Below are 18,940 nucleotides of genomic sequence, written 5' to 3' on the forward strand. Positions count from 1 at the left end.
TAGTGTTAAAGTGTGAGTAGACCCAAAACATTATCCTATCTTTTTTCTTGTTTGACCCCTTCAGTATACCTTTAGACATGTGTTTTATATATGTGTTCAATAAATGCATAAATACTTGTTGAACCTTTCCTAATCCAATGCTGTCCTGTGCGCTCTCTAATGTTAGGACTGCAAGACCCTACTTCCCCTATGTTATGTTGGAGAGAGGCCCTCTAGTCCCGAATGCATTTTCGGTCTGATGATGTCAATAAGTGCGCGCTGTCACCCTAGGACAGGAAATATTTTATGGGCAGGGTCATCAGCTGAAAATAATGGTAAAGAAAAGGTCTGGAAAAAAAAGGATGTAGCCACCACATCCTGTTAAGCTTTTGTTCTTGGGTTTGGATACACTTTTAGAATCCATACACACTGGTTTAGAGGAGTTTAGTGGTTTGCCTGTAGAAGCAGCTAATGTTATCCTATTTGTCCATGCATATTAGGACATTTAGAGGCATATTTTAAGCACAGCATTTAGAAGGCAGAAAAAACCCTTCTATTTTGCGTTTTTGAGGACAGTTTTCTGGCAGAAAAACACATTAACCACCTCCCGCCCGCCATATAGTACAATGACGGGCGCAAGGTGGTTCTCTCATTCTGGGAGGACGTCATATGACATCGTCCCATTCTAACCGCGCAGGCGCTGCTCCAGGAGCGCACAGCGCGGCGATCGGTGGTGCACTGTGTCCCTCGGACACAGCGGATCACCGATCAATGGAAACAGCCGAAGATGTTGACTCGGTCATGTGATCAGCTGTGTCCAATCACAGCTGATCACATATAAATGGGGAAATGCCGGTTATCGGCATTTCTCTCCTCCAGAGCTGTCACGCTGACAGCTCGAGAGGAGAGGAGAGCAGGTAATCTGCATCCCTCAGAGGGGACATGTACACTGATCATCAGGGCACTGATGATCAGTGTGCCCTGATGATTTGTGTAGCCCCAGCAGTGCCACCTGTCAGTATCCATCAGTGCCAGCTGTCAGTGATCATCCATGCCACCTGCCAGTGCCCATCATTGCCACATCAATGCCACATATCAGTGCCTACCAGTGCACATCAATGCCACATATCAGTGCCCATCTGAGCTGCCTTTCAGTGTCACCCATCAGTGCCACCTATCAATGCCAGTCAGAGCCACCTATCAGTGCTGCCAGTGTCACCTATCAGTGCCAGTCAGTGCCGCCTACCAGTGTGCATCAGTGCCGCCTATCAGTGCCCATCAGTGCTGCCTATCAGAGCCGCCTAACAGTGCCAGTCAGTGCCACCTAACAGTGCCAGTCAGTGCTGCCTATCAGTGCCACCTATTAGTGCCACCTATCAGTGCCACCTATCAGTGCTGCATTTCAGTGCCCATCAGTGATGCCTGTCAATGCCCATCAGTGCCACCTACCAGTGCCTCTTCATCAGTGCCCATCAGTGCCACCTATCAGTGTCTATCAGTGCAGCCTATCAGTGCCCATCACTGCAGCCTCATTAGTGCACTTCAGTGAAGGAGAAAAATAACTTATTTACAAAATTGTATAACAAAAACTAAGAAAAACCTTTTTTTTTCAAAATTTTCAGTGGTTTTTGGTTTGTTTAAGAAAAAATAAAAAACTCAGAGGTGATTAAATACCACCAAAATAAAGCTCTATCTGTCTCAAAAAAATGATAAAAATTTCATATGGGTACAGTGTTGCATGACCACGCAATTGTCATTCAAAATGTGACAGCTCTGAAAGCTGGAAATTGGCCTGGGCAGGAATGGGATATAAGTGCCCTGTAGGCAAGTGGTTAAACAAGCCTTAATGCTAGTACACAAAATTCTCAATACCTTTCACTCCACCTTATGGGGATTAATCATGGGGAACATGATTAAGCTTCAAGGGGCAGAGTGAAACGCCTGGCTGGAGTTCGGGCTGAGGCTGCCATTCATCTCACCTCATGCACATGGGTCTGCATTGATAGGCAGCTTATGGATCTTTACTTCTGATATTGCTGCTGCTTGGAGCGATGAGCTCCCTCTCCCTGCCAGCACTCACAGTGGTCTACTTTGGACTTCGCCTCCTAACTTGAGCAGCGCCTAATTTTGTGTTTTTGGGTCACAGTGAGCTAAAGGCAGAGGGATTGCATGAAGTAAATGCTAGATGAATCATCTGCCCTTACTTAAGGTGGCCAAGGCTAGGAATGCTAGGAGGTGTTTTTCAAAGTGATTTCTCTGCAAAATAAAGCATGGAGACATGGATAGATGGATGAGTTTGCTTTCAAAATTAAAACTGATTTAAATAGCATTTTTTATTTCTGGTGCCCAGATGCAGTGTGGTTCGGCTTTAATAAAAATTGTGTGAAAATCCTCTAATGTAAATACATTTCTGGCTCTTAGTGATAAAACATTAAGAATTTATCATAAACCCTAAATACTCCAACCTCCCATCCTCACCACTGCCCCATGACCCTTTGTTTACTTTTCTTCCTAAATGTTTCTTTCAAGTTGGCACATCCAACACAAGGATTGACTTTCAAACATATCCCCACCACACACATTGTATGTAACCTAGACATATAAGAAATATTCACAAATAACAAACCGTTAAAACTTTGGACATGACATCAAACATAAATGCTCATTTGTGGGAACAGACCCAGATACAGATGATCATTAGATTGGATTGTTGAGCAATCCTTTATTGTGGTCTGGCTCGCTCACTGTTTGCATTTAGGTTAAAACACAGAGAACACAGACAATCATTCTAATGACTGTGGGAATAAACGTAAAGATGGCTAGTAACATAAATCTTGCTTGTGGCCCACTTATTTTGATGGGGGCACCATCACAGGAAATCTGTCAGGCTTTAATGCCAGTTTTTCTGAAGGATTGTCCTTCTGGTTGAAAAAATATATAAATCCTTAAGTGTTTTACATAACTTGTTCAAAAACCAAACCTCATTTTAAGGATCTAATCTTAAACTAAAATCTCACTTACTGTAGAAAGCACAGAAAAATTACTTTTTTTTCAAAAGGTACTGGTTACATGATAAATATATTCTAGAAACTGTATCAGATTTAACACATATTGCTCTAATTAACTTTGTTCTGCTATCCAAAAGAAACTTTTCTCAAAAACCACAATATAAGGAAGTGATCCACAGCCAGTCAAGTCATAACAAAGCACTATTATCCCTCCTAAGGAAACCAACAATCCATCAACAAAATGAGGACCTAGGAAACAGAAATGGGATTTCTCAACTATCTCAATATTATAATATAAGCTATAAAAATAAAATGTTTATTGAACAAAGTATATATGTTAAATATTGCATAATAATTGTATAGACCTTTTACCATTTGCCGGTCACAAAGCCATATGCAGTATCTACCATCCAAAATGCCTTGGTATATACAACTTTCCAGCAAGAGAGGCTTGAACGTAGAATGTTCTGGGACAACTGTGTCAACTAAAATAATTTTTAGGACCAAGGAACATGCACGGTAGACAAACAGCACCCAAAAGTAATATTTTAACTTGGGATAGACATAGACGGCTAATTCACCCATCAGTTTTCAATATCTTTCACTACAAGATTTATCTGCAGTAGTCTTTGCCCCTTCCATAAGATCATGGCCATTTAAAGTTACTTTCTTTCAGCTAAATTCCCCAATGATCGGTTTATTCTTTAATATAGAGAATACAATAGGGAGCATTACCTTAAAAATTCTATCATTGTAATGTCTGTAATAGATGAGCTGCAAAGTAAGAAGCCTAGTATGGCTACTGAAATATATACTTTTAGGTATATTAACTGCTTCCGCGCCGCTCTATAGCAGAAATACTGCTACAGGGTGGCACGGATGCGCAAAATCATGTATACAGGTGTGCTCAAAAGTTTACATACCCTGGCAGAAATTGTGAAATTTTGGCATTGATATTGAAAATATGACTGATCATGCCAAAAAAATGCTCTTTTGTTGAAGGATGATGATCATATGAAGTCATTTCTTATCAAATACTGTAGTTGTTTGGCTCCTTTTTAAATCATAATGATAACAGAAATCACCCAAATGGCCATGATCAAAAGTTTACATAGCCTGGAATGTTTGGCCTTGGTACAGACCAGGGGCGGACTGACAGCTCATGGGGCCCCCGGGCAATAGGGGATCATGGGGCCCCTGTGTCCTTGCCCAAACTCAAAAAAGCCTATGAAAAAGGTACCAGGGGCATCTCATGGGGCCCCCTACTGACCCCGGGCCCTCGGGCAGTGCCCGAGTTTCCAAATGGTCAGTCCACCCCTGGTACAGACACACAAGGTGACACACATGGGTTAAAATGCCAATTAGAGGTTAATGTCCCACATCTGTGGCTTTTTCAATTGCAATTAGTGTATAAATAGTCAATGAGTTTGTTAGCTCTTTCGTGGAAGCACTGACTAGGCTAGATACTGAGCCATGAGGATCAGAAAAGAACTGTCATAAGTCCTGTGTAACAAGGTAATGGAATTTTATAAAGATGGAAAAGGACATACAAAGATGCCCAAAGCCTTGAATATGCCAATCAGTACTGTTAAATCACTTATTAAGAAGTGGAAAGTTCGGGGATCTCTTGATACCAAGCCAAGGTCAGGTAGACCATGAAAGATTGCAGCCACAACTGCCAGAAGAATTATCCAAGATTCAAAGAAAAACCCACAAGCAACCTCAAAAGAAATACAGGCTGCTCTGGAAAAAGATGGTGTGGTTGTTTTGAAGGAGCACAATATGATGACACTTGAACAAAAATGAGCTGCATGGTTGAGGTGCCAGAAAGAAGCCTTTACTGCATTAATGACACAAAAAGGCCTGGTTAGGCATGTCAAGGTGTTGTCAGGCATATTGTAACTGAGCTTTTTTGTGGCATTGGTACAGTAAAAGCTTCTTTCTGGCACCTCGACCAAACAGCTCATTTTTGTTCAAGTATAACCGTATTGTACTCCTTAAAAGCAACCACACCATCTTTTTCCAGAGCAGCCTGTATTTCTTTTGAGGTTTCCTGTGGGTTTTCTTTGAGTCCCGTACAATTCTTCTGTCAGTTATGGCTGTAATCTTTCTTGGTCTACCTGACCTTGGCTTGGTATCAAGAGATCCCCAAACTTTCCACTTCTTAATAGGTGATTTAACAGTACTGATTGGCATATTCAAGGCGTTGGACATCTTGGGGTTTATTTACTAAAGCTGGAGAGTCCAAAATCAGACTCACTTCTGCATAGAAACCAATCAGCTTCCAGGTTTCATTGCCAAAGCTTCATTGAACAAGCAGAGGTTAGAAGCTGATTGGTTTCTATGCAGAAGGGAGTCTGATTTTGGACTCTCCAGCTTTAGTAAATAAACCCCCTTATGTCCTTTATGTCCTTTTCCATCTTTATAAAGTTCCATTACCTTGTTACGCAGGACTTTTGACAGTTCTTTTCTGATCCTCATGGCTCAGTATCTAGCCTACGCAGTGCATTCATCTAAGAGCTAACAAACTCATTGACTATTTATACACTGACACTAATTGCAATTTAAAAAGCTACAGATGTGGGACATTAACCTCTAATTGGCATGTTAACCTGTGTGTGTCACCTTGTGTGTCTGTACCAGGGCCAAACATTCCAGGGTATGTAAACTTTTGATCATGGGCATTTGGATGATTTCTGTTATTATGATTTAAAAAGAAGCCAAACAACTATTTGATAAGAAATGGCTTCATATGATCATCATCCTTCAATAAAAGAGCATATTTTGGCATGATTAGTCATATTTTCAATATCAATGTCAAAATTTCACAATTTCTGCCAGGGTATGTAAACTTTTGAGCACAACTGTATACACATATGTGATTTTGCAGGTAGTTTCGGGCAGTGGAGGGCAAGTGGTTAAACAAAACAGTCAAATAAGTGAACAAATGAACTTGGGCTACTAGTTGTTGTGGGTTTGTGTACTTCATCTTTGCAGTCTGCACTCCCTTATTTAACCACTTAAAGTACTACAATGTATTGTGGATGGGTGGCCTGTACAGGCATAGCACTGTACCTGTATGTCACAGGCCTCTTCCAGGTACAGATCACACGTGCACCCCGCATGCAGAATCCCACTGTGATTGTACACACCTGAAGTTTTTCAGCAGTTCTCAGTCAATGATCTTTGACCAAGACATGCTGATCAGTTGTGTCCAATCGCATCCCAGAGCCCTGTGTTGACAAACAACACAGGCCTCAGTACAGAGGGAGCAATCTTTTTGTTTCTTCTCCCTTTTTACTACAAATCTCCTTGCCCCTTCTCCCTGCTTGAACAAATAGATTTTTAGGAAAAAGCAACACATAATGCACACATTAAAACTTTTTAGGCACCCACTTAACCCCTTGATTACTCAGATATGTTAACCTCTTCCCAGCCTGTGTCATTATTACAGTGACAGCACATAGTATTATCACTGATCACCACATCATCATTAGTGTCACTGGTGATGTCAGTGTCAGTTACTCAATTTCCATCCAGTGTCAGGTAGTGTCAGCTTGCTCGCTGCACTATCACAGTCCCACTTTAAGTTGCTGATCATTAATAGCATAAAAAAAAATCCAGTATATATACACCATAGTTTGTAGAGGCTATAACTTTTATGCAAACCAATCAATATACAGTTTCTGGGATTTTTTTTTTTTTTTACCAAAGGCAGAATACATTTTGGACTAAATTTTTGAATAAATTAGATTTTTTTAGAATGTTTGTATTGCATATGTTTTAGAGCATTAGACATATAAAACATTTTCTTTAACATTTTTTTTTTTGTTGTTTTATATAATAGAAAATAAAAAAAAACTCAGTGGTGATCAAATATCACCAAAAGAAATTTGTGTGAAAAATAATACACATTTTTTTGGCACAGTGCTGCAAGACTGCGCAATTGCTAGTTAAAGTATCGCAATGCCCAACAGTAAAAAATGGCCTGGTCATGAAGGGGGTAAAACCTTCCGGAGCTGAAGTGGTAATGTCAGAGCATACACAAAGCTCCTAAAGTGTGTTAGAGGGAATAGTGAGAATTTTCACACACAGCTGACTTTTGAAGGGTGATGTAAAGGTTAATGTAATCACTCATATACAGTAGTCCATGTTTCACACAACAAATAAAAATGAATAAAATGTCATTGGTTTGTAAATCATAATAGGTATTTTTCTTAAGCAGATCTTGTATGTTTTAAAAATCTAGCCACTGCATGTAATTTCTTATACACATTATTCCTTTCTGCAATGGAGCAATTGAGAATATCTCAGTGACACAGAACAAATCACTAGACAGAATTTCAATTTTCCGAGAATTGCTAATCACAACTGAGCCAGACAGCTATTGCAAAAAGAAAAAAAGCCTGAAAACGAGATGAATGTCACAACTGATGTGTGGCATAATGTTTGAAGCAGATATCAGAACAATAGAAAGTGCCAAAATATCTAAACCACTGCCATATGTTTAAACACATAAAATTAATTATTGAAGTATTATTCAAATAGAAATTCAAGATTCAATGCTGAAATCCATAGTGGATTCCAGGTATCATTATATTCCTTAAAGTGTTACTAAACCCACAACAGTAAAATCAGTCTGTATATGCTTGATATGCTCACTGTGGAACTTGACTTCTCTGATCCCCCCCTTCTCCAGTGTCCCCTTCTTATCTCCTGATAATACATATCATGTGGAGACACTCTGCATTTGCTCAGTTTGGTGTGTATTGCTAGAGAGATTTTTTTTTTCTTGGGGGAGTGCATGTGATCAGCACAGGGCCAATCAGCACTGTCCAGACAGAAGTCAGAGGTTCTGCATCCTCCTAGAGCAGAAAGAAAACTCCTCCTATAAGCTTTAACCAGTGCTCTGCTGAACACTGATAGAAGTCACAAGACTGCTCTAACTGCTGATAATAAAAGGTATTTAGCAGTTTATATTTACTAAAATAATTGCACTTCCATGTAGTGTGTACTGTGGGAGATCAGATATAGTGAATGCAGGGTCCTGGGTTTAGTAACACTTTAAGCTGGCCATACACTATTTTTTGTCCAGTTTGCAGACTGAATGAAGAGACAGATTTCTCAATCTATGTTATACAGAACAGATGGACATACCATCTACTTTGCCTATTGTATTTTGACTGCTGGCCCAATCAGCTGTCAAAATGCCTGAACAGCGGCTGCATCTGACTGGATGCAGCTACTTTTCATTTGACAATTTTTCTGCCCAGATTCTTCAATTTTTCAATTGGAAGGGAGGCAGCTGACAGCACCATCTACTGGGCAAATTCCTGGGGAACTAGCCAATATTTGAACAGTGAATTACCAGATTAAGACAATTAAATCAAGTTGAATAGTACATACTGGACAATCACTTACGGTAATTAGGCATAAGTTTAGTTGTTTTTTTTTTAAAAGGTACAAAGAGAATGGAACGTGCTTGTAGTATGCTACACATTAAACATGTTTTTTAAAGCATAGTGTATAAAACAATGGGGAAATTGTTACCCATAAAAACAATATGTATAGTAGATCTCACATCATCATTCTCTAACATAAATCTTTTAACATGAAAATTTCTTTGATTACCTGTCAGCATCTACAGCAACATCATGCACTCCTCTGTGAATGATATCACGAGACATTGCAAGATCTGGTATCCGGTTAAGACTTCTGGTGTACAGGTTAAGTCCACCGTCTGTCAAATACCTAGCAAGGAATAAAAGATCAAAATGAAATAGTCTTTAAAGCACAGATTTAAATCTTCCAGTAGGTAAACCTGTTCTGGTGGTAACTGTCTAAGATGTAACATCCCTTTGCTTGTACCTCTGAAACAGGAAATGAGAGGAAATCTTCCTAAAGTGACACAAAAAAAGGACTGTGGTCTAAACCATCCCCTACGCTATACAAAACTAAAAACAATATGGCCCTACATACTGTTAAATAGAACATTACAAACAATAAAAAAAACACTCTATATTCAGTTATAGATATTGTGAATTTCTCCCAGGCCCGCGTAGTTGTCCTGACTTTCCCCGTACTGCAGGTGAGAAGTCACCCTCATAAGGGACACAGTTTCTGATAGAAAAAAAAGATCTCCTGATAGGGGCCTGCTCCCAAATGGCAGCAACTGCAACTGCAACTCCAACTGCTGCCCTGAGCTATGCTCAGATCTGCCTTATATTGATCCTGCACACTGGTGCACTCACACATGCTGCAAGAGTCAAACAAAGCCTGGACACTTGATTGAAGGTTCTGTCCCACCCAAGACACTTTGGAACCTTCAAGCTCCTGGCCCTGATCTGGAACTACCAAATCCAGAGAAAACATATACAGTTGTGTTCAAAAGAATAGCAGTGTGTTGAAAAAAGTGAATAAAGCTCAAAATCCTTCTAATAGCTTTTATTTCCATATACACAAATGCATTGGGAACACTACACATTCTATTCCAAATCAAAACATGAAGAAAAATATATCAAATTTGTGTTGTCCCTCTAAAAAAATTGAAGAAAAGTTAATATTAGACTGTTCAAAAAAATAGCAGTGTTTGTATTCTTCTTTACAAACTGAAACATTCACTATATAAACTGAAAAATGTTTGAAGATTTTGCTTTCCTTTGAATCACTTAATTAATATTTAGTTGTATAACCACTGTTTCTGAGAACTGCTGTACATCTGTGTTGCATGGAGTCAACCAACTTTTGGCACCTGTGAACAGGTATTCCAGCCCAGGATGATTGGACTACATTCCACAGTTCTTCTCTATTTCTTGGTTTTGCCTCAGAAACTGCATTTCTGATGTCACCCCACAGGTTTTCTATTGGATTAAGATCCGGGGATTGGGCTGGCCACTCCATAACGTCAATCTTGTTGGTCTGGAACCAAGATGTTACACGTTTACTGGTGTGTTTGGGGTCGTTGTCTTGTTGGAACATCCATTTCAAGGGCATTTCCTCTTCAGCATAAGGTAGCATGACCTCTTCAAGTATTCTGATGTATTCAAACTGATCCATGATCCCTGGTATACAATAAATAGGCCCAACACCGTAGTATGAGAAACATCCCCATATCATGATGCTTGCACAACCATGCTTCACTGTCTTCACAGTGTACTGTGGGCTGAATTCAGTGTTTGGGGGTCGTCTGACAAACTGTCTCCAGCTACTAGACCCAAAAAGAACAATCTTATTTTCATCAGTCCACAAAATGTTGCGCCATTTCTCTTTAAGCCAGTCAATGTGCTTTTTGGCAAATTGTAACCTCTTCAGCACATGTCATTTTTTCAACAGTGGGGCTTCTTGCAGATAGCTTGGCTTCACATAGGCGTCTTCTAATTGTAACAGTACTCACAGGTAACTTTAGACCTTCTTTGATCTTCCTGGAGCTGATTGTTGTCTGAGTCCTTGCCATTTTGGCTATTCTTCTATCCATTCGAATGGTAGTTTTTCGCTTTCTTCCACGTCTTTCAGGTTTTGGTTGCCATTTTAAAGCATTTGCAATCATTTTAGCTGAGCAGCCATTTTCATTTTCTGCACTTCTTTATATGTTTTCCCCTCTCCAATCAATTTTTAATCAAGGTACGCTGTTCCTCTGAACAATGTCTGGAACGACCCATTTTCCTCAGAATTTCAGAGAGAAATGCACTGTAACCAGCATGTACAACATTTGCTGCCTTCCTTCCATAAATAAGGGCAATAATTGCCACCTGTTTTTCAAAGAATGAATGACCTCACTAATAGAACTCCACACTGCTATTATTTTGAACATGCCCCTTTCAATTAGTGATTCAATTACACAGAATCAGCAGCATGCATGTCATGACTGTTGGGTCTGTTGGATTTCTATTACTCTACTATTTGCCATGTAGAAATATCATTTCTACCAAAAACAGTGATTGATCAGGTTAGTGATGTCTGACTGCTATTATTTTGAACACAACTGTAGCTTAGCTTTCTCTGTTCACTAAAAACATACATATTATTTTAATGACAGAGGAAACACCTTAGGCACGGTGCTGGTCATCCATATATTTTGGCTTTAAAATCTCCTTTAGTGTTACTGCAGCTTGATAGCCAGTTTAATGAGTAGAGTTCCAATGGCCTTTGATCATCAGCAAGATCCTGGAAAATCTAATCTATACATCCATCTGTACTGTCCAGTAATATGAATTTTACTTTCTTTGCTTATAAGTAAATATATTTATTACAAAATTCAAAGATTTATAGGGACAGTCTGATGAATTTGCCATTAGGTCAGTGTTAGTTTTATGCAAATAACCAAACAATGCTCCCTGGATTTGAAGCTAATTTTTTAAATCCAAATCCTCTGTTTATCATGTTAAAACAGCCAGGAAAACGCTTTAATTAGGTGATAATATAAATACGTTGAGGGATTAAAAAATGCAATAAGAGCCAATATGGAATTGCAAATGAAAGAGGATGAACACTTAAAGCAAGATAAATCCCCTTTACCGAGCTAAGAAGTTGTCAGAAAATTATCAAGAAAATTTACTGTAATGCCAGAAAACATAAGCATGAACCATTTCCATAGTATCTGGGGAAATATTAAAGTGAAGGGAGATTAATATAGCACCATTTCAGGATTCTTAGCTTGAAAGAAACCATTTATATATGAAATATTTTTAAAATATATGTTCAAAAAGTATTAATTACTTGTGCCAGCTACTAAATATCTTTTCCTCACATTTCACAATTTTGCAACTGCAGACATAAATGTCTTTTACAGGGATTCTCCTAGATCAAGGAATGAGGACAGCTGTTTTTGTTTGGATAAAGGGGCTAGGATCCATTCATGGCAAAGCAGGAAATTTTATCTAGATGTCACTTTACCTACCCAAATATTTTGAATCATGACATGAGATTTATGCAAATACAGAAAAAGCATGCGCACTACATGTAGATTGCTTTCCAAGTTGGACTGGACCTAAGAACTTGGCAATGCAAGGCAGCAGCACTAATAATTTATTCTTAATGCTGCCCATATATGGCCTCCAAAAATTACTAATATTTCTGGAATACATGGTAACTTGTATAGTGTATATATAGCCAAAATTTCCTCTTTTTTTTTTTTTTTGGAGTGGGAAAGGGATAACTCTCCTGCCAGGTGCTTATCGCTGAGTGTGTGCCTTCTAGGGAGATTCACTTTCCATATGTAATGGTGGATAGTGGTCACCAAGATAAAACATGGGGGAGCTCTTTCAATGAGGACACTTGTTTCATTGACAACTGTTTTATAGATTTCCCTCACTTTGATAAATTTCCTCTCCTTTTCTGTTATGTGTACAGGACAATGACAGAAAAGGGAATCTCCGGTAAGTGACACAGATGAAGGTTTAAACCACGCCCTACTTTATCCAATATAAAATAAAGTTTTGGCGTTAGACATACTTTAAGCTTTTAAAGGTCCACTTGTGGATAAGTCTGTAAATTGAATTTCTAACCTGAAACTTCTGGCTATTAGCAATTTAATTCAGTGAGAATTCAGATAAATATCAAGGGAAATCAAATGCATATGATTTCTTCTAAATACCACGTGTAAAAGGCCTTTAAAGTCTAACATTTCCTAAAGCGCTTTCTGCCTTTTGACTCAATTTCTTTCCTTCCAGAGCTCATTACTTTACGAATTGGTTTAATTTAAGACAAAATAAATGATTTTACAGAGCTCAATTACGCACAGAATTAATATTAATGGAACAAAAACACATTGATCGTACAAGCCACACAAGCTTTAATGGTGTCTACGGTATAACATGATATAATATGAAATACATTGCTTTGACATTTATAATGAATTCTGATGCATAAATGTATGCAAGTTACTCACCCACTGTTTATGTCATCAGTTCTCAAGCTTTTTCCAAGTATGTCACCATCACTCATATAGCCTCCTACATCCACTTCTGAGGACATGTCCAGATCATGATTTCCCTTCTCACAAATCTCCACTTGTGATAGGTTTGCAAGGCGAGAAACAGCAGCACGTCGAAGAGGTGTGGTATACATGAACCTTGATGGGTCAGTATGGATAAGGCGCCCAGCGTTACTTCGAGGGAAAGCACCAACAAAGGAGGGGGCATCACCTGCCTGAAGCCTTGGGCTAGACTGTCCAAGTCTCCATGTAACTGCAGATGATCTATTTGTCAAACTTGGCAAACTTCTTCCACTTACTTCAGTCGTTACCGTACTATCAAATGTTGTCTCAAGTGTGCTGTCATATAAGAAGAGGGAAAGAATGTAAACAATAAACAGTATTAACAATATTATGTGCCATAGTATCTTCTCCCTCAGAATATTTACCATAACTTATATTTTTGCTAATGTTTATTTTTTTATTTTGGTCAAGAAAGCCAAACAATTGCTAGACAGATAGATACAGTGCCTTGAAAAAGTATTCATACCCCTTAAAATTTTCCACATTTTGTCAGCTACAACCAAAAACATAAGTTAATTTTATTGGGATTTATGTGATAGATCAACACAATGTGGCACATAATTGTGAAGTGGAAGTAAAATGATAGATGGTTTTCAAAATTTTTTACGAATAAATATCTGAAAAGTGTGACATACATTTGTATTCAGCCCCTTTTTCTCTGATATCCCTAACTAAAATCTAGTGGAACCAATTTCCTTCAGAAGTCACCAAATTAGTAAATAGAGTCCACCTGTGTGTATAAATACCAGGGGCAGACTGACAAGTCACGGGGCCCCCGGGCAATAGGGGATCATGGGGCCCCTGTGTCCTTGCCCACACCCAGAAAAGCCTATGAAAAAGCCAATGAAAGGTACCAGGGGCATCTCATGGGGTCCCCTATTGACCCCAGGCCCTCAGGCAGTGCCCGAGTGCTCGAATGGTCAGTCCGCCCCTGATAAATACAGCTGTTCTGTGAAGCCCTCAGAGGTTTGTTAGAGAACATTAATAAACAAACAGCATCATGAAGGCCAACAAACACACCAGACAGGTCAGGGATAAAGTTGTGGATAAGTTTAAAGCAGGGTTAGGTTGTAAAAAAATATTCCAAGCTTTTAACATCTCTTGAAGAACAGTTCAATCCATCATCTGAAAATGAAAAGAGTATGGCACAGCTGCAAGCTTATTAAGACATGGCCGTCCATCTAAACTGGCAAGGAGAGCATTCATCAGAGAAGCAGCCAAGATGCCCACAGTAACTCTCGAGGAGCTGCAGAGATCCACAGCTCAGGTGGGAGAATTTGTCCACAGGACAACTATTAGTCATGCACTCCACAAATATGGCTTTTATGGAAGAGTGGCAAGAAGAAAGCCATTGTTGAAAGAAAGCCATAAGAAGTCCTGTTTGCAGTGTGCGAGAAGCCATATGAGGGACACAGCAAACATGTGGAAGAAGGTGCTCTGGTCATACCTAAAACCAAAATGCTATGTGTGGTGGAAAACTAACACTGCACATCACCCTGAACACACCATCCCCACCGTGAAACATGGTGGTGGCAGTGTCATGTTGTGGAGATGCTTTTCTTCAGCCAGGATAGGGAAGCTGGTCAGAGTTGATGGGAAGATGGATGGAGCCAAATACAGGTCAATCTTAAAACCTAGAAAACCTGTTAGTCTGCAAAAGACTTGAGACTGGGGCGGAGGTTCACCTTCCAGCAGGACAACAAACCTAAACATACAGCCAGAACTACAATGGAATGGTTTAGATCAAAGCATATTACTGTGTTAGAATGGCCCAGTCACAGTCGAGACCTAAATCCAATTGAGAATCTGTAGCAAGACTTGAAAATTGCTCTTCACAGATGCTCTCCATCCAATCTGACAGAGCTTGAGCGATTTTGCAAAGAAGAATGGGCAAAAATGTTCCTCTCTAGATGCGCAAAGCTGGTATAGACATACCCAAAACAAATTGCAGATGTACCTGCAGTGAAAGGTGGTTCTATAAAGAATTGACTCGGGGGCTGAATACAAGTGCATGCCACACTTTTCACATATTTATTTGTAAAAAAAATTGAAAACCATTTATCATTTTCCTTCCCCTTCACAATTATGTGCCACTTTGTGTTGGTCTATCTCATAGAATCATCTCATAGAAACATTTATGCTTTTGGTAGTAACATGACAAAATGAAGGCACTGTAGATAGATAGATAGATAGATAGATAGATAGATAGATAGATAGATAGATAGATAGATAGATAGATAGATGCTTGTGGGGAAGGACTTGATCCATCCATACATGTTGCGGTCTGCACCCCCCCACAGCCTGTCAAGTTCTCCTGACTGCCTTTCTGCTAGTGCAGTGAGTGAGAGGACAGACACGGTGGTGTTATCATTTTGCAGTGGGTCCCTGCTTGTGCCATGCAGACTTATCAGTCCATCCAGATTGCGGTGAGCTGTATATCGCACCACCACTCTGACACCTGGAGCAGTCTACAGGTCTTTCAGATGTACTGCATATGCACTAAATGATACAACTGCTATATTTTTGAGGAAGCAGACAAGATCTGAGAAATCATCTCACAATCAAAATATCATTGTAATTTGCAGGATAAACATTGTAACAATGATCTTACTGAACCCTGAGGGGTAATGGTAAATGTTTGGGAATATTATGCTATGTATGTGACTGTAGTACTACTAGTGATTACAATACCCCACTCTTTCTTGTAAGTTTTATGAAATGGAGAGACAAAAAAAGGGCGCACCGACCTAGTGCATTATCGTTTAAAATATTTATTGAAGAAACAAAGTAAGTATCATACCATCTGGCTAACGCGTTTCGAGGACACAAGTGTTGAGTGTTGACTCTGAGGAAGAGGTTGTGTCCTCGAAATGCGTTAGCCAGTTGGTCATCAAGGGTTCCATCGTATGGACTCAGATGTTGTTTGGATCATACATCTTGTTTAGTTTGACATGCCTGTGTTTTTATGTCTATTGTGAGTATGATACTTACTTTGTTTCTTCAATAAATATTTTAAACGATAATGCACTAGGTCGGTGCGCCCTTTTTCTGTTTCTCCATTTGCATCCAGTGTATTTGGACCACCCCGGTCTGTTGAGGGCAGCAAGCAGTGCATATTCCAGAAAATTCTAGAACATTCCTATTGGGTCTACTGAGTCTTTTCCTAGCGCAGGAGAAAAGTTTTTGTGGTGTTGAAGTTTTTTGAAATATTTGTACAATTTTATGGAGTTGTAAAAAAAAATATGTATTTTGGTATATTGCAGTATGGCAGCTGAGGCCATACTACACATCTGAATCTCCGGGGTGGTTTAAGCGGTGTCCATCCTTTCACCAACCACACTGGAACTATTTTTGATGGCCTGTGACATGAGGCTACCAACAACAGCAGCTTGTAAGCACAAGAGACAGTGTTATAATGTTTTATCTTTGTAACAGCAGCGAGTAGAACAGCAGGCTTACAAAGATAGAAAATGCTGTGCAGTACAGTAGTGGTGATGGATCCAAACCTTTGAATCAGAGAACAAAATTTGGCTAATAAACTGTCACTTTTCCAGTGCTGATTCATTTTGGCACTTAATCTCTCCATGCTTGTTGCAGACTTTGCTAACTCTAGGGAAGTTTGCACAGCTAAGATCCATGGAGTTATGGCTTAGGTTATTTAAAATCAGAGGGAAGGGGGCAGGCTAACTACTTTCAGGCCTAATAATTTTTTGGATGCTTCCAATGAAGCATCCTAATTAAACCAAAGTAACAGCTGCTACTGCTGTTGCTGGCTTTATCAGTGTAGGCAGAGGCCAAATTGTTTGTGAAAAGCTCATAATATGGTTGGTATACTGTATATACATTAGGATATCATTAGAATATAATTATTATTTATTTGTATTTCATTTGACAAAGACTGCATAGAGATGTTCTTGATTGCCTTTGGCTAAGTTTAGATGTGTGGCTAAATTGCTGTACCTCTGAAAAGTGATTTGAGTTCTGATTGCTTTTCAGAGGCATTTGACAGGTGCCATACTTAGACTATGATATTTTCTAGGATCCCTGGCTGTTTATTTACACCAGTAGAAATTTGGGAGGCTAAATTGGTCAATTTGGGTCAGTGTGTTCAGCAGATCCACAAACAGTGTGGGTTCAGGACCAACCCACATTCAACTCAAACTCCAATCTCATCCCTAGATGTGATATTTCCTGATAATGAAGGGGACGAACATTGCATGAATTTCAATCCATGTGTATTCAGTGCTGTGTTATATAATTGTGATAAATTATTAGTTCTATACGGGCTATCCAATGACAGGTGGTAAGCCACCGGTCTATTGAATAGCCCATATAGAACTAATAACACTGTTCAACAAATTTTTATTTTTTGCCAGTTTTGGAAACAAAAGGATCCATTTCTTAATGAATTTCACATTCTGAGTTCAAATATAACAATGAAATTTGTCAATTGGCTCTAGTTTTTCTGTAAATGGAAAGTTTTCTACTATAGGCGTAATGACTACATAATGCACAATAATTATATAGATAGATGTCTTTCCACAAATATAAAGCAAGTGATATTGACTACATAACAAAGCCTAAATGGCATAATATATTGCATAGGATTACCAAGAAAAATTATAGCCATAAGCTAAGTTGAATCATTTTAATACTTAGGATTCTCACTAGTTTTGTCTTCAGTTTGTGTCGGTTTTGCTTCTCTTGGCTTTTCTCTTGTATTCGAGGAAAGGGCTATCTCTTACAACTGCACGTGACTACACGCTTCAGGTTCTTCCTCACTTGACTCAACCACGAAGGATTCTGGTGCTTTAGGAATTGGTAGCCTCTCTCCATGAGGAACTGGACGTATTGCCGATGGAATATTTGGATAGTGCACAGATAACTTTTTCTTCTTATTTAACCCTTTTACAATTGGAGGCACCATACAAAAGTAACAATTACTAACATGATCTGTTGGCTCTCTCCAAATCATTGGCACAGCGAAAGGCATAGATGCCTTTTTTCCATTCAACCATTGCTCCAGTGCTGTCCCACAAGAATTGCAGCATATATGTGGTGCCCAGCTCTTGTCCTGGTCTCCTATCTTGCAGCCAAAATACAAGTTGTAGGCTTTCTTAATCATTCCTGTTATCCTCCTTTTTTGTGAGATAAAAGTTATTTCACCGCAGATATAGCAGAAATTATCTGCTTTATTCACACAAGTTCGAGGCATTACTGAGTAGCCTATATAAGCATAAAACGAAATGTAAAGACGCTGTCGAACTACAATCAGCTACAGATACTGCAGCTTTTATGCAGTGAAGTGATGCAATTAAAGGCTAATTATGCATCATCTCAGTATACATGCAATTTTCTATTGGTCACCAGTATCAATTGCGCAATATGCAGCTGAAGTTGCATCATAATTTTGAATGGCTTACGTCATTAGATGGGTGAATATATCATGGAAACTAGAGCCAATCAACATTTTTTAGGGTCATTTTCGTTTTCAGCACCCCAAAATTATGTAAGATTAGCTAATTTTATGCCCAAAACTTTTTACCTGTTGAACAGTGTAATTTATCACAATTATATAACAACTAATAAACATACAATAATATACCAGGTAAACCTAAGAGAGACCTTTGCAAAAAAACTATAATCACAGCACTGAATGCATTGAAATCCATGCAATGTTTGTCCCCTTCATTATCAAGAAATATCACATCTAAGGATGAGATTGGAGTTTGAGTTGAATGTGGGTCGGTCCTGAACCCACACTGTGGATCTGCTGAACACACTGACCCAAATTAGCTACTGGTGTAAATAAACAGCCAGGGATCCTAAAAAATGTCATAGTCTATGTATGGCTATGGCCATATTTGGTCAATAACATCACAATTATATAAAAACTAATAAACACAAAAACATACACAACACCAGGACCTCTGGTGCTGTGTTTACTACAACACCAGGG

General features: G+C 39.0%; 1 protein-coding gene across 17 annotated transcripts in view; it reads right to left on the reverse strand.

Annotated features, from left to right (window-relative positions):
• NAV3 (neuron navigator 3) overlaps positions 1–18,940 on the reverse strand; it is an 833,019-nt gene that overhangs the window by 143,485 nt on the left and 670,594 nt on the right. For all 17 annotated transcript variants that reach the window (XM_089674062.1, XM_089674060.1, XM_089674057.1 and 14 more), the window contains 2 exons: positions 12,874–13,257; positions 8,619–8,738 (listed from right to left, as the gene is read on the reverse strand). In XM_089674062.1, coding sequence (XP_089530188.1) covers positions 8,619–8,738; positions 12,874–13,257 — 504 coding nt within the window. The remainder of the gene's footprint in view (positions 1–8,618; positions 8,739–12,873; positions 13,258–18,940) is intronic.

The sequence above is a fragment of the Staurois parvus genome, unplaced genomic scaffold, assembly GCF_062004578.1.
Source record: "Staurois parvus isolate SC_StPar_1 unplaced genomic scaffold, SC_StPar_1.0 ptg000147l, whole genome shotgun sequence".
Lineage (NCBI taxonomy): Eukaryota > Metazoa > Chordata > Amphibia > Anura > Ranidae > Staurois > Staurois parvus.